The sequence below is a fragment of the Crotalus tigris genome, unplaced genomic scaffold (genome assembly GCF_016545835.1).
Source record: "Crotalus tigris isolate CLP2741 ecotype Arizona unplaced genomic scaffold, ASM1654583v1 scf7180000024167.7108832, whole genome shotgun sequence".
Classification (NCBI taxonomy): domain Eukaryota; kingdom Metazoa; phylum Chordata; class Lepidosauria; order Squamata; family Viperidae; genus Crotalus; species Crotalus tigris.
The window spans coordinates 3,561,267-3,576,852 of record NW_024100417.1 but is presented as its reverse complement, the minus strand read 5'-3'; the positions used below and the strand labels follow the sequence as shown (position 1 = coordinate 3,576,852).

General features: G+C 39.0%; 2 protein-coding genes across 6 annotated transcripts; one reads left to right on the top strand and one right to left on the bottom strand.

Moving 5' to 3' along the window:
- Positions 1 to 39: 39 nt before the first annotated feature.
- Positions 40 to 3,203, bottom strand: FAM183A (family with sequence similarity 183 member A). 2 transcript variants are annotated; one of them, XM_039323260.1, is made up of 4 exons: positions 2,954 to 3,199; positions 2,163 to 2,222; positions 554 to 657; positions 40 to 319 (listed from the first exon to the last, which is right to left on the bottom strand). In XM_039323260.1, exons 1-4 carry the CDS (start codon positions 3,087 to 3,089, stop codon positions 209 to 211), a joined length of 411 nt encoding a protein of 136 aa, XP_039179194.1. In that variant the 5' UTR covers positions 3,090 to 3,199; the 3' UTR covers positions 40 to 208. The 2 variants fall into 2 exon arrangements, with proteins under 2 accessions (XP_039179194.1, XP_039179195.1); XM_039323261.1 differs by lacking the exon at positions 2,163 to 2,222 and having other exon boundaries at positions 2,954 to 3,203.
- A 152-nt stretch (positions 3,204 to 3,355) lies between these two features.
- PIF1 (PIF1 5'-to-3' DNA helicase) lies at positions 3,356 to 15,579 on the top strand. 4 transcript variants are annotated; one of them, XM_039323215.1, is made up of 12 exons: positions 3,356 to 4,076; positions 4,560 to 4,686; positions 6,143 to 6,268; positions 6,361 to 6,514; positions 7,441 to 7,555; positions 7,626 to 7,732; positions 8,463 to 8,602; positions 9,388 to 9,494; positions 9,916 to 10,003; positions 10,848 to 10,993; positions 14,052 to 14,243; positions 14,594 to 15,579. In XM_039323215.1, exons 1-12 carry the CDS (start codon positions 3,504 to 3,506, stop codon positions 14,651 to 14,653), a joined length of 1,935 nt encoding a protein of 644 aa, XP_039179149.1. In that variant the 5' UTR covers positions 3,356 to 3,503; the 3' UTR covers positions 14,654 to 15,579. The 4 variants fall into 4 exon arrangements, with proteins under 4 accessions (XP_039179149.1, XP_039179148.1, XP_039179147.1 ...); XM_039323214.1 differs by having other exon boundaries at positions 8,313 to 8,602; positions 10,917 to 10,993; XM_039323213.1 differs by having other exon boundaries at positions 8,313 to 8,602.
- The last annotated feature ends 7 nt before the right edge of the window (positions 15,580 to 15,586 follow it).

Genomic DNA, 15,586 nt, shown 5'->3' with positions numbered 1-15,586 from the left:
CTAGGTATCTTAACGTGAAAAACACACACATACTCTCACTCACGATTTGGGAACAAGTTTATTTTGCAACCACTAAAAGTTCAAAGACAAGACAGCTTCCTTTCTTAAAATAACCAACTACGATAACAAGATGGTAATCTTGCAGGGCAGAAATCCTAAATTAAAGTTTAATGTCTTCACAGTAAAATCCCTTGAGGTTACTACGCCCTTATTTGCTTTTGGTCATCGCCTTCAAGCGCCACATAGCATCCATGTATCTGCTGATTTCAGTGCTCCGACTTGGGAAGTGCAGCCTATTATCATTCCGGTTGATACTGATCTGTGAAAGAGAATATGATTTTAATATAAGAGCATTTAAATAAAAAGGAACAAAATGTTGGATGCTTCAATATAACTTACTCTCATCTGACAACCCATTTGATGCTATCTGAACCCTTTCAAGGCTTTCCAAAATGGTATCTTCCTGTGAAGGCTCATCTTAATCATGGCAGTATTTCAAAATTTGCGTGACAGTCTTCCCACAATATTTAGCTTTCACTGAAGTCCTACTTACCAATGGTGTGGAAAACCAACCAATTTCCTGACTTTCAGTTTGGGGTTCTGTGTATTTCTTGGGTGGTTCAAGTACAGCATGATGAATAATGTTTAGGAATTTAGCTGTTGAGTTAAAGCAGTAATTATTAGGTGAATTGGGTGTGAAATAAATGTGTGCAAGTAGATTACTTAGAATTATGTAAATAGTGAGTTCTATTGAACATTTAATTATGTTTTGGTTTACATAACTTACAGCTCTGTATCCAACATTAGGTATTTTACTTTGGAATATACAGTACATGATGCTATTCAAGAAATACTGTCACAAGATGATTGACATAAAGTAGAACACCAAAACAAACACAAAATTTAACTTTATTAAATTGCTCTAATGGTTCTTTCGGGGGAAATGTTAGGCAGCTTTGGTGTGGCATTTATATCTTGTATGTTTAATGAAGCAAAACTGCAAAACATACCTTTTGTGTGCTAAATTGACAAACATACTTAAATGTGAAAATACGCATTTAACCTTTTCCTGTATTTAATACTAGATTGTAGATCATGAACAATTTCTGCCTAGTAACGTTCTCATTTTTTTGTATTATGGGTTCTCATTCTGATCTACATTTTGCCCTAATTTTTGCTTGGCATCTGGTTCCCTTGCAATTCCGAGAAATTTTATATCCTGCTGTTTTAGACAATATTTAGCATAATTTATAGAAATACAGAAGCCAATACAAAATATAATTGCAGAAGATACTTTTTTGGGAGAGGCAAAAAAAGTCCTACACTTGATCTTGACCAGAAGCAACCCCATACATCCATCTAATCAGCCCACTTTTCGTTTTAGAATACTTTTAGATTTTTGTTTGCATTTGAATGTGTTTTGTTTTACGTTCTGGTGTGAGAGAAGTTCCCTGAGGTGGGCTTCAGCATGAGTTCGAAAGCTCAGAAAACTAAACCTCTGGTCCCAGTGACCAACCCAGATTGGACCTTGCAAAATAGATTTAGTTATATTTCCTCTTCATTTTTCTCTTACCTAATGCCCTAACTTCTTTGCAGAATTTTACACGATGTTGGTTAACCCAAAAGAGAATAGTTTGATGGGCTTGTATGAATAAAAGGGCTGAAATCAAATTTGATGGCATCATTTTACAGACAGGAAATGTAAGCACTTTTTTGAGCAAAGGTAGTACCAGTAATAATAGGCGCCTTGGGTGCAATCCCAAAACAACTGGAGCACCACTTGAACACCATCAGCACTGACAAAATTCACGAGTCAATTGCAAAAGGCAGCTTTACTTGGAACAGCTTACATCCTCCAACAATATCTGTAACATCACCAAACATTTACACTGCCTATCCCAGGTCCTTGGAAAGAGCTTGGTAAGTGGATAAAAATGCCAGATCCAATCTGGCTAACTGCGATGAACCATAATAACACATTAGGACATTCTAGGTACGTGGGAAAAACTACATACAAAAGCAAATATCAGCTAAAGGATTGGCAGCTTCACATTGTTGTGAAAGATAGTAATATTAAACATTTGGCAATCAATCGTAATAATAAAATATCAGCATCTATAACAAACTGCAATTTTTTAAAAACTGCTGTAACAGGGTCTTACCATCTGCAGGCTCCTCTAAGTTATCATGCCAAGAGGCAGGTTTCCCAGTTAAGGCATGAACTGGCGGTAAAAGCAAGATTATGGAATTAGCTATTGCTGATCTTCAAATTAAAGCTGTCTTAAACTTCGTTTTAGACTTAAGAGAATGAAAAAGTTCTCCTTACCTTGATTTCTTTGGGAACAGTAACATTTAGCTTGAAATGTAGATTTTTGCAGAACCAAAAACACACATAGAAACTGATGATTTCAGACAAGTCTCTATCTTTCACCACACTCCCTTTATATATCAATATAGTCTACATCAGACTTTGATTACATTCAATGGCAAGGATACCTTAAAAGGGGGGGGGAAGGGAGCAATACAGGTAGTTGACTTACGACCCCAAATGAGCCCAAAATTTATGTTGCTGAGTGAAACATTTGTTAAACGAGTTTTGCCACATTTTACGACCCTTCTTGCCACAGTTGTTAAGTGAATGGCTGCAGTTGTTAAGTTAGCAACATGGCTGTTAAGTGAATCTGGCTTCCCCATTGACTTTGCTTGTCAGAAGGTCACAAAAGCTGATCACATGACCCCAGGACATTGCAACTGTCATAAATATGAACCAGTTGCCAAACACCTTAATTTTGAACATGTGACCATGGGGATGCTGCAATGGTCATAAGTATGAAAAACGGTCATAAGTCACTTTTTCAGTGTCCTTGTAACTTTGAACGGTCACTAAATGACCTGTTGTTAAGTCTAGGATTATTTGTATTTCACAAAACTGCCTTCTTCCGGCCCCGCTTACCTTTCATGAGCGGGTTTAAGGCATACTCGGTATGCAGGCGCTGGCATCGCAGCTCCTTCCGGACCGTCTCACAGAAGATCTTGTTCTGACTTACCGGGTCCAATGGTTCCTTTACGCCCCCCTTAGCCACAGCCATGCGGCGTTATTTAGAGCGACTGTCAATCGCTCCAGAACTTCTGCCGACGCTTTCTCTGGGCTGAGCGTATCCAGGGGCGGAGATCGTCGCTTCTGGTCTCCAAGCTACGTATTGACGAAGAACGTCGCAAGCCGGAAATTCTAACTCCTCCTCTCTTTCTCTTTATTGGCTGAAAAACTAAAGCTTCCAAAATGCTGATTGGTCGTTGCGGCCGGTAGAAAATATTTGAATCCGCATGAGTCCGCAGCACGACCACGGCGGAGAAAGGCAACTTTAACGTGAGAATGTCTTTTCAAAACCCGGCTTGTTCAACAGCTAGCTAAAAGTGTCTGTTCCGCACAGGAGTAGACTTTAGTCGGTCTCGATCTCGTTCTGTCATGTTTGTGTGTTGCTCTCTCGTCTTCACGCCTTAAAATGCAACCGGCAGAAGACTCAGAGCTGGCTGGGAGGATTCGCTGCACGGTAGCAGTTGAGCATCTGGGTGCAGCGGCTGCCCCGAATCGGTTGCTCCTGAGAGATGCCTGGGTCACCCTTGGGCGGAATGAGTTCCGCGAACTGGTATTACAGGTGACGAACACCTCGGGTCCAGGCCGTCTCCAGAACTTCCCTTTGCGACAGAATGAAATGCGACTTTTCACACGTTTTGTGAAAGATGGGAAGAGCTCGATCCGGTTGGGTCCCTTAGGTTCCAATTATGTACAGCTGCTGCTCTCTAATTGTCCTCCGGATCGCTTGCGTCGCTTTGTTCAGACTCTGCGCATCAAATTTGAAGCCACGCAGCACAGAATGAGGCCGGTGGCTGAGCGGACAAGGCTCCTCTCTAGCTTGCCACGCACATTTGACACAGTAAGCCCGGTGCAAGTCCGCGATTTGCAACAAACAAATACAAGAGAAGCTCTGGCTAAGGTTACAGCCACCCCCACGAAAGGACAAACTTTACGCTGCAGGTCTCGGAAGCGTCCTATGGAATCAGTGGATGGGAGGCAGGTAAGCTATCATCTGCCTGAAAAGTTAATACAGTATTTGCTTATACTATAAGCATCAATAATACTAAACACTAAAGAAAAGATACAGTCATACCCTCTGATGGCACTTTCCCCAAATCCAAGAAGGCTATGTTGACTATGTTGATTAGATGACATGTTAGGAAGATAGATTTTATTAAAATTTACAAATAAAAGGATAAAAAACTAATACAAACTAAGAAAAATATAAAAAAGAAAAGAAGAAAAGTAGAAATAAAAACAAAATAGAATATATACATAATACATATACATCCGGTTCCACCAGAACTGAACTTGCACTCCCAACTCATCTTCCCTCGTTCTTTCCTTCCCTTTTTGGCAAAGAGATAAAAGTGCAAACCTTTGATGGCACTCAGCCACTATAATAATAAGTTCTGATTTCCTGAGATTCAAATGTATGATTTTTGCCTTTGGAACATCAGTTAAAATATGGATTGTCCACCAGATGACTGAAGAACAACAGGTGAAGAAGCCTTGGTTGATGAGCTCCAGAGCAACCCTTTCCCAGGAGCAGTCAAGAGTGCTGAGTGCTGTGTTGAGTGGAAAGAACGTCTTCTTCACAGGGAGTGCTGGTAAATGAAAAGGGGTGAGAAGGGTATATATCAGTGTTTCCCAAACGCTGGCTGTGGAATTCTGGGAGTTGAAGTCCTCATGCCTTAAAATTGTCAAGTTTGGGAAACACTGGTATATATGATTAGTCACTTCAAATTAGGAATCCCAGATCTTTCCTATGACTATGGTGGGGATTCAAGCTAAATAGCTCCCACTGCTTTTATTCATAAGAGATTTACCTCATGGTTTCTGGATTTCTTTTGCATGTGTATGAATAGATTTTCATTTTTTGTGGAGTTCTTAGTGATAAACTGCCTTTTTTTAATTGTCAGACCTGTAAAACACAAGTTCACTTTTGTCAGTAAAAAAAGTCCAAAGGGTAAGAGCAAATGGTCTAAGGTCATGCTGCAAATAAAAAAAATGAAGATTCCAATAGAACTGAATAAATGTAGCTCGGGGTTGAACAATGGAGTTCTTGGTGATCTCTGAGTTTGGTTTGCTCACAGATGTTTCATTACCTGATCAAGGTAATATCAGTGCTACCCTGTGTAGAGTATGCTACCTGTTTATATACAGTAGCTTGTTCTGCCATGTTGGTGGGTTTCTCATTTTCTCCTTGGTAGTTCCTTGATTAGGATATTGTAAAATTCTAGTTCCGAGGATTATTGGGTATTGTAAAATCTTAAATCCATGCATTATTGTATTGTAAATCAATATCCTAATTTAGGAACTACCAAGGGGGGGGGGGACTCCAAGACTGGTGGGGCAAGCTACTATAAATAAACAAAGAGTAAACCCCACTCTCACTAGCACTGATGATGTTACCTAATCAGGTAATGAAACATCTACAAGTAAATAACCAAGCTCAGAGATCATCAAGGACTCCATCGTTCAACTATATTTATTCACTTCTTTTGGAATCTTCATTTTTTATTTGCAGCGTGACCTTAACACTATTTGCTCTTACCCTTTGGACTTTTTACTGACAAAAATGAACTTGTGATTTATGGGTTTGAAAATTAAAAAGGCAGTTTATGGAAAGAAGGAAGCTATGATGTAACTGTAGAGAGAGGGTAAAATGTAAATGCATTTATAATTGCTGCAAAGAAGATCATAAGATGCTTCTTTATAATTTTTCCTTTACCCCCTTTTTTCTATTTTTTTTCCTTTCCTTTTTTTCTTTTCTCACTATGCACTATTTTTCTTTATGTGCTCTATTTCTTTCCAATGGTTTTTACTTTGTTAAAATTTCTTTAATACACACACACACAAAGTCCCCGGTTCAGTGGAATTGCTCTGTTTTAAACTGACCCACTGTTGCATCCTAAATACCAACACTTAAGCACAGGAAACTTTGTACAGTACTTGCCATTTAAATAGTCCCTAAATAATAATAAATTGTAGAGGAGAATATGAGCAACTTTGAATGAATTGAGCTGAATGTTTTTTCTCTAACGGTAACTTTTGTTTTCAAAGGAACTGGCAAATCCTATTTACTGAAAAAGATTGTGGCCTCCTTTCCTCCAAATGGCACTTACGTCACAGCCAGCACGGGAGTGGCAGCATGTCAGATTGGGGGCATCACACTCCATGCTTTTGCAGGTAATTGGAGTTCAAATCCTGGGAAGGAGAGAGGTTGGAAAGAATTTAGCCTGGTATGCCACTCTTGCGCTCTCTTAATTTCCCCTTTGTAGGTATTGGGTCAGGAAAGGCCCCTCTGCATCAGTGTCTTGAGCTGGCCCAGAGACCTAGGGTTCGGCAGCAATGGCTGAATTGCCGCTGTCTGATCATTGATGAGATCTCAATGGTGGAAGGGGAATTCTTTGATAAACTGGAGGCAGTGGCTAGGTATGTAGAACCTCCTTTTCTGAATGTGTTCCTATACTTACACTGTTCCTAAGTAAATGGATCTAGAATACCACAGGAAGCGTTGCAGACAGCTAAGGAGCAGTCACCTTATGGATATTAGATTAGCTTCTTCCTACATGACATTTAGAAGTTTGTTGAAAACAAAGTTTTTCCAGAGAAGGTTCACAATCCTTAACTATTATGCCATCTTTTTTTATTTTCTATTTTTGTTAGTTTTATTGTTAATCTCTATCTTGGGTATTAACTTTATGATTTATTTTCATCACTTTAATCCTATTGTACCATAGGTTTTTTTTACTTATATAAACTGCTGAGAGTCATGAGATTTCAGCAAGATAGATATTACCACCTCTCTCTGCTGCAGTAATATAGCGTTAGTAACTAAAAGATTGGTCATCTGGTTAACTCATGAACTGGCTTAGATTCTAGCTGTGACTCTTAATCTCAATTTCACTAACTCTTGAGCATACTAAGAAGCACGTAATATATTCTCCATCCACCCCACCAAAAGTATCTGAAATCCCTGAGGCACTTTTCAGGTTTTAGAAGGGAATATGCAATGGTGTGATTAACCGTTAGAGGAATTATGGACTTTTGCAATGGATTGAAAACCTGTGGGGGATTAGGTCTGTAGCCACTATTGTCACTGTACTTCTAGAGAGAAGAGGGAGGAAGGGAGGGAGGAAGGAAAGAAAGGGAAAAAAGGAAATAAGAAAAAAGAAAGCTAGCTGTTGGAAATGGGAGTATGGCTTATCCTTTCATAATTTGGAGCTTTTCCAGCTTGATTGGGAATCCTGGAATTGCAGACCTAATACACTAAAAAACTGGATATTACATTCAATTTCCCTGGCCCAGATCATTAAAAAACCTCTTTTGAATCCTTGTTCTGTTTGCTTTCTGGCTAGAGATGTCAGGAAATGTGAGGATCCATTTGGAGGAATCCATCTTATCATTTGTGGAGACTTCTTGCAATTGCCTCCCGTTGCCAAGGACCACAGACAGCCCAAGTTCTGTTTCCAGGTCTGTTGCAATTGCTGCTGTTTCTAACTATGTGGTCAGTCACTAGCTGACCAGGAGTGTGCTTTTACAGGCAAAGAGCTGGAGAAAATGCATCCATCTCAATATGGAGTTGACAGAGGTCCGGAGACAGACTGACAAGGAATTCATTTCTCTTCTGAATGCTGTCCGTCTTGGCAGGTGAGATATCTCCTTGTTCATTAGAACCATCAGGTGGGAAAGGACGGGGGGGGGGGGTGTCTGTCCTCTTGGGATGGAATGACCGAAACCTAGAGATCCTTCTTTTCCCATCTCTCCCTCATTTTATTTCCGAATGTTGACAGTGTTATATCTGCCAAGCTTGAATGCTGACTGAAGTTTCATCATTTTCTTTTAATTCTTCACAAAACTTCGAATATAACATTCTTTGAATGGTGGGATCCTAAGAGAAATGTTGGGTGATATTTGCCACCAGTGAAATAAATTGTGGCAATTGTTATGGCAACCTTTCTGATTCATTGGTTCAGCTATTCCTGTCATTAGCCAGGCCGGTTGGAGTTGATGGAATTGTGCTGTAACACGCGTGGAGTTAAGTGGGATAGGAAGTTAGTGTGGAGGAATGGCCTTTTTCCCTCAATAGGCAGGGAAACATACAGTACAATTTGTCAAATAGATAAATATTTAGTGTTTTCTAGAGTTGCTGTGATGCCAGGATTTCTACACACCCATGGATCTCAATTACAGGTCTTAGCTCTTGTGATTTTAAATACCATTACTGTAGGGGTATCAAACTGGTGGCCCTCAGGCTGGATGTGTCATGTGCAGGCCACGCCCACCCCGGGTCTGCAAAGGAAAAAACTGTCACGATATATCACGATACAACACGTGATGCAAACGAGTTTGACACCCGTGCTCTACTGCAATCTGACAGATGGACAGAGGAAGTCAACAGACTGCTGACCCAAACAGTAATGCAAAAAGTGGAGAGAGATGGAATATTGGCTACACGGTTGTGTACTCACAAGGATGATGTAGAGTTCACAAATACCATGCAGCTGCGACAATTATCTGGTAAGAATCAGGCAGCAACGCCTAGTAAGATACAGTAAGTAGCTCTTTCTTTGCCTTTGAGAAAGAATATGACTTCCAATACGAGTTGTAAAAACTTGGAACCAATAATAGGAATTATTTCATATCATTTTTGTTTTGAATGAAATGTGATATACTGTCTCATCAATTGTAGAGATTATAAGGTTGTACTTTGGGAATCCTGTGAACTCTTGATGTGCAAAATATTTGTGATTGTAGAAGGATAAACTGAGAGCTTGTGGTCAGCTGCTGGAACATTATTTAGGAAGTATTTTTTTTCAAACTAAATTTAGCCAGATGTTCTCCACTCATTTGCACCAATTGGATAAATTTGGAAATTTGAGAATAGACTGTGGGGCAGATTCATAAACTAAATGCACTGTTGGGTTGTCTACTCACATAATTTTTTATATGAGTCACAGAACCTCCATTTCTCAGAAGTTAACCAGGTAGGTATGTTGCTTGCCAAATCTTTACTTTTCTGTTATTTTCCTCCATCCTCCTCCCTCCCTGCTACTACTTTTATAGCAACTGCACTTATTTATAAATCTGTGCCCAGTAGTCCCCTACCTTGTTATTTGTTCAATATTTGAAAGGTCTTCATTTCTAGAGGCTGGAGCTTTAGCTTAAAGCATGCCAGTTTCCATTCCTATTTATTAATTTGAAAAAGAAATTAACAAGTGTAGTGCTGCAGGATGTCTGAGAGGATATAAGTTTGCAACACTGCAATCAGAACTCTAGTAAATAATATGTTATTTCTTTTCCAGGACAGCTAAGGTCTTTCAAGGCTGTTGACAGTGATCCTATGTTGGCAAAGACTCTTGATGCACAGTGTCCTGTGAAGAGCATTATTGAACTCAAGGAAGGTGCCCAGGTGAACAAATAAAACTGAGCACTGCTTGAGACAGAGGTGTTGTGGTTGCTTCTCTTTCTTTGCAACACATTCACATTTGGAATCAGATCTTGCCAAATGCTAGAGCAGTGTTTCTCAACCTTGACAATTTTAAGGCATGTGGACTTCAACTCCCAGAATTCCACAGCCAGCAATGCTGGCTGTGGAATTCTGGGAGTTGAAGTCCACATGCCTTACAATTGTCAAGGTTGAGAAACACTGCGCTAGAGTCTCCTTGATTTTAACACCTATATCCTAATCGCTAAGCACTTCTCTGGATGATTCCCTTACCCACAAATGGGTGGAGGATGGTTTCGTTAGTATGCAGTGGAAGTAAATCTACTTTAGAAGGTGCCGTGGAAAAATCCACAAAAGCATTCCTGCGTCTTTCCTTTTTTAACAGGTGATGCTTACGAAGAATCTTGATGTTTCTCAAGGTCTGGTGAATGGGGCTCGTGGAGTTGTGATTGGATTTGAAACTGAAGGAAAAGGTTGGTTTCTGACAGGCACACACTTTGGATGCTCTCCTCATTGGTAGTCATGTGGTTTGGTTTCCTTTTGCAATGAAGAAAAGACATTCAACTGTTAAGATTGTAATGCCACACTGGTATTAATATTAATAAAAAATAGGAAACTCATAAAAAAAGTTATGTCATATACAGAAAAACTTCCACCCTTCTTTGACAAATTTGTTTGAAAGTGCTGAAGAGTTCAGTTCTAACAAACTTCATTGCTACAGATCAAGTCTAGATTTCACTTTCTAATGTAATCCTGTGCATTGTTCCTTTAAAAGATTTACTCTAGTCTTGCTTCACAGATAGTGGACAGTCATTCTATAAAATACTGTGATAGATAGTAGTTTGGCATATTACCTACACAGGTAGTTCTCAAGTTACAACTGGTTGCATAGCAACCTTTTGATACTTACAATCTGGTTTTAAAGTTCTGATTCCTCCCCCCCCCCCCCGCCCAGGCTTTGTGCCCTATGGGCATAGTTAGGGTGCTTGTCAACCAGATTTATTTATGACTGCAATTTTTGGCATTTTTTTTTTTTTGGCTGGAAATCGCCATTTACTTCTGTTTTCTGGCAAAAACCAATAGCTTCATTTAATGACCATGAGAGTTCATTTAACTTCAATGTTTGCTTGATCCCTGCAAAAAAGATAATAAAATCAGGCATGGTCATATGGTGACACCCTTAACAACAGCTACAACCTATGAGGCTAAATTATGGTTGTTAGTTGAGGATTACCTGTAACCAACAGTAGTGACATATTGCAGTACCGGATAATAGATGTAGATGTACTTTGTACTCTGACTTGTGTTTTGCTATAGGTCTGCCTAAAGTGAGATTTCTTTGTGGTGTGACTAATGTTATTGAATTTGAGCGATTGGTTTTTAAAGGGCCAGCAGGCACTTACCTTACTCGCCAACAGATACCCCTGAAGCTGGCCTGGGCTATTTCTATCCACAAGAGCCAGGTTTGTTATCCATCTTATTTTTGTGGGAAACAAAACAATAATAATGGTATATCACTGGACTTCTCTAAGTAACAGCAGAATTTTGCTTTTTGTACTAGACTCTTTATCAATGTTAAAATGCTGAAAAATTATTAGTCAATTCTGTTCTTTTTTGCCCATACCTGATGGAATCCAACTTGTTTTATTCCCACCAATGATTTATAAAACTGAGCAGACCAAAATTGCACACTAAATGTCATTAAAGTACAACTTTATCCCTAAACTTTAAAATAGAACTTATAATGCACGGGTAATCCTCAGTTATTGACTATTTCTGTTCAGTGACTGTTTAAAGTTACAATGTTGAAAAAAAAAATGTTTACAGCTCATTTATGACCTCTGCAGCATCCCTCTGTCATGTGATTGCCATTACAGTTCGTAGGCATCCTCCTGTGCCCAACCTGTGTCCCCCCCCCCACCTTACAGAGTAGATTAATTGAAGAGAAGGGGATTGGAAGAAAATAAGCTATCTGCCTTTCTAAAAGCAATCCGATCACGTCAGTAGCCCAAGGCTGGGAACCACAGGCATAGTACTCTCTAGAAATCTCTTTCCAATCTCTCTGCTTTGCAGGGGGAGAGGATGAAAAAGCAATTTCTGTAAGCAATCTCTCCTTTGACCTTTTCCTACTGCCAATACAACAACTTTTCTGTTGAAATTTAGAAGAGCAATAACTTACTCTCTTGAAATCTCTTTCTATCCAATTTCTCTATTCTGTGGTGGGGAGGATTAATAAGGGTAGTGATTTCTGTAGTCAATTTCTCCTTCACCTGACCTCCACCCTCCCAGATAATATCATCAGTGAGAATACGTGTGAGTTTTTCTCCTTGTTTATATATAGTACAGGTCAGGGGTAGGCAACCTTGGCTCTTTTATGACTCGTGGACTTCAACTCCCAGAATTCTGGGAGTTGAAGTCCACGAGTCATAAAAGAGCCAAGATTGTCTACCCCTGGTACAGGTAGTTCTCAACTAACAACCAAAACTGGGACTGGAATTTCGGTCAGAAGTTGTGGTTGTAAATCAAGGTACCCACGAGATTGGACTTAGGTTTTTTTTACTGTTTTTAGAGCAGTTATTACGTCCAAATTACATAGTAATTAAGTGAAGCAAATCCATTATTTTGAATGGTTTTGGCTGGAAACTGGCCAAAAACACTGGAAACTGGGAGAAAAAAATAAACCACGGTCATGGGACTGTGGGACATGGCATCTGGTCATAAATGTAAACCAGTTGCCGAGCACCTGACATGCAGCCACATGACTACAGTGGTATCTTTCTCCATTGTGTCTTCAAACGGTCATTACATGAATGTTCATAAGTCAAGAGCTACCTGTAGCTTGTCCTGCCAATTTTGGTGGGAAACCAAAAGAGCCAAAACACATCGTTTCCAGTAGCCAACATCCAGATAATCAGGGATTAGCAGACTAGACAAATAATCACACACAATACAATGCCCTAATCAAGGAAAAAACCATATCCTCACCAATATTGGCAGGGTAAGCTACTGTATATAAACAGGGAGCAACCTCCCCCCCCCCCCCCACACACACATACAGTACACACCAGTACTGATATTACTTGGTCTGGTAATGAAACATCTGTGAGAAACAACCAAGCTCGGAGAGCATCAAGGTCTCCACAGTTATCTGGGTGTTTGGAGCCCTAATATGGTAACCCCATTATACCATTTAAAGTTCTATCACCTAATTCTGGGGTCATCAGAAAATTTACTGCCCCAATTTCTGAGGATATATACTGCTACACAATAATTAAGTTGATGATCGGTGCCCTTTTTTGTTTTTAATCTGGGACAAAGCAAGCAAAGAAATTGGTGGATTCCCTTGGTTTCTGTTTCCTTGGCTTCCCTTCCTACCAAGCACTGCTTGCCAACTGAAAAATAACGAACAACTTTTGCTAATTTGGATTAGGACAATTAGGTGAGTGTAGGCAGGGGCTTAGAATGGTATAATTAGCCTTCTGTCAAACTGTCCAATTAAAAGAATGCTAAATATATATCCGAAAATAGCCTGGATGACAAGTTACAGACATGGAGGACAGTAAGCTAAAGGGAGAAAGAGCGATTGAAAACATGTGAACTTCGTCCTCAGGTAATCTTAAAAGGAATGGTAGTGTCTGCAGCATTAATCCAATTCTGTCCACATGGCCAGCAGCATCTGGAAGTAGCCTGTGAATGTCCATGAAGCAGAAAAGTGTAGACAAAATAGTGCTAACAGTATGACTGTACAAAAATATGTTGGTCAGAGTAGCAGAAAATCTATAATGTGTTGAAACTTAACAGAACAAGCAAGATATAGTTTACAGAGCCCAGATTTCTTTTCCTGGTTTAAGCTGAACTTCTGGGCAGCAAAACTTGCTTTTTTTTTTTTTTTTAATGCCAGGTGCTCTTTCAAGAGTGCTATACTCATGTAAATAAGAAGCCTGCATAAAACCTGTTAAGTGCTTTAGAAAGCACCAGACCTTGCACCAGTAAATTTATCGCCAGGGGTCTCATCTCTTCTGCTACTCAAGCAAAAAAAAAAATCATGCGAGGCAGTTCTTTATTGGAGGAGAGATGCATGCTGGCGGCAGCTGCCTAAAGTAGCAAAAGAAGCTGAGCAGATTCAGCTTCTGATCAGGTCAGCAATTACTCTGTAGAAAAAAAATATGTTAAGACAGCATCCATAGCAAAATTTGTGTCAGGAGAATTACTTTAAAACTGGAACTATAAGTTACATAAGTAGAATTAAGTAGAACTGGAAATAAGTCAAGATCGTAAGGATACGGACATTGACAAAAATAGTTATTATATTTGTACTGCAGTCAGAATGCAGCAAGCTCGAAGTTATAATTCCACCTACTGAATAGTTTCCCATTATTATTCCAAAGATAAACCTGGGCTATGCATCCTAGCAGTTGACTTATGTAGATACTTCAATCTACATTAACTGTTGGTGTTCCTAGCTCAGTCTTGTCTACTAATGATTTTTCATTTATTATCTTCATTTATTTCTTTTTCTAGGGTATGACTTTAGACTGTGCTGAGGTTTCTTTAGCTCGCGTCTTTGAAAGTGGACAGGCATATGTAGCACTTTCTCGAGCTCGTAGTCTTGCGAGTATTCGAGTTTTGGATTTTGAAGCCAAGGTAGTCAGAGCTAATCCATGTGTACTGCGATTTTACAAGGAGCTGAAGAGAGACCAATTTTTAAATCAGGTAATTTCTCATTAGGTTATTCCAGAGTAGTACAATTTGGACAGTATATTCCTCTACAGACTGGATACATGGGGGTGCGGGCAGGAGACTCATAGATTAGAGCAAGGCCCTTAATTGACTAGTGGCATTACTGAGGTTTCTGGGTAGAACAGTACCAAACTCTTGAACAATTATTTTTGGTTTGTAGGTCTCTGTTTTTGTAAATGGTATTTTCCTCATCATCTTTAATAAACTACAGACCATAACTTTACTTAAAGTTTTAACAGAGCAAAGTAGATTTCAGTATAAGGGGCTGAACTGCTTCTTTGGCTGTTTAATAACTTGAGACTTTGTTTGTTTTTACTCTTTAGGCCTCTTTGCATTCCTATATTCATGTTGGTAAAGAAAATGAAAAAGTTAAAGGGACATAAATGGAATCCTTGATATCATTTTATTAATTTACTTTTGGAACAACTGCTTCTACAAATTCATTATTTCTATGAAGTATTGAAGCATTGTGAAGAAGGGAAGAATTATATGAGACATCGTTTTCTATAAACATGGATAGTCCATATAGTCCAATGGATATTTAAGTTTTAACCCAAATCATTCTATTTCTGGAGATTGCACTGACAGATCTTAAAAATTATTTGAAGCCATCTTGATGAAAGTCAAATTTTGCTAGGATATTTACTTCAAATAGTATTTACACTGTGTGTATAATATTTGACATTAGTGAATAAAATTTAACTTAAAGGACTCAATTACTTCCTTAATAAACCAATAAGATTTTACCTAATAATCATTACAAATGCATGAGTGATAATTCAATAGCCTGGATTTTTTGCTTCTCTTAATGTACCAATTTTGAGAAAGGTCTTACACTTTTTAGATTGAAAAGAGACACTTTCATTTTCTTTGTACTGTACAGTATTTTATACAGTATGGCTTCTCGAGTTTAAAAGAAAGCCAACCATATAGAGTGATCTGCATCACATCCTAGTGCCTACAAAGAGATTCTCTATGTATATTGCATTGCAATTTCAAGAATAGAAATTTGTTTCCTTAGTTAACGTAACTTGAAACAAATTCAATTTAAAATCTGAATATCTTGAAGCAAAATCAGTTTTGCTACTTAAATATTCCATATGATATTTGTTAAAATGTACTCTGTTCTACATGCAAAGCAAGCAATTCTAGATTTTCTGTTAACTGCCTAAGAAAACAATGTAATGCTATAGTCTAGTGCAGGGGTAGGCAATCTTGGCTCTTATGACTCGTGGACTTCAACTCCCAGAATTCCTGAGCCAGCATGGCTGGCTCGGGAACTCTGGGAGTTGAAGTCAATGAGCATAAAAGAGCCA

Coding starts and splice junctions, on each gene's coding strand:
- FAM183A (XM_039323260.1), bottom strand. CDS start 3,089: ATGGCTGTGGCTAAGGGGGGCGTAAAGGAACCATTGGACCCGGTAAGT. Junction 658..2,162: donor CTTAGAGGAGCCTGCAGATG/GTAAGACCCTGT, acceptor TTAACTCAACAG/CTAAATTCCTAAACATTATT. Junction 320..553: donor GTTGGTTTTCCACACCATTG/GTAAGTAGGACT, acceptor TCTCTTTCACAG/ATCAGTATCAACCGGAATGA.
- PIF1 (XM_039323213.1), top strand. CDS start 3,504: ATGCAACCGGCAGAAGACTCAGAGCTGGCTGGGAGGATTCGCTGCACG. Junction 4,077..4,559: donor AATCAGTGGATGGGAGGCAG/GTAAGCTATCAT, acceptor ATTGTCCACCAG/ATGACTGAAGAACAACAGGT. Junction 10,004..10,847: donor ATTTGAAACTGAAGGAAAAG/GTTGGTTTCTGA, acceptor GTTTTGCTATAG/GTCTGCCTAAAGTGAGATTT.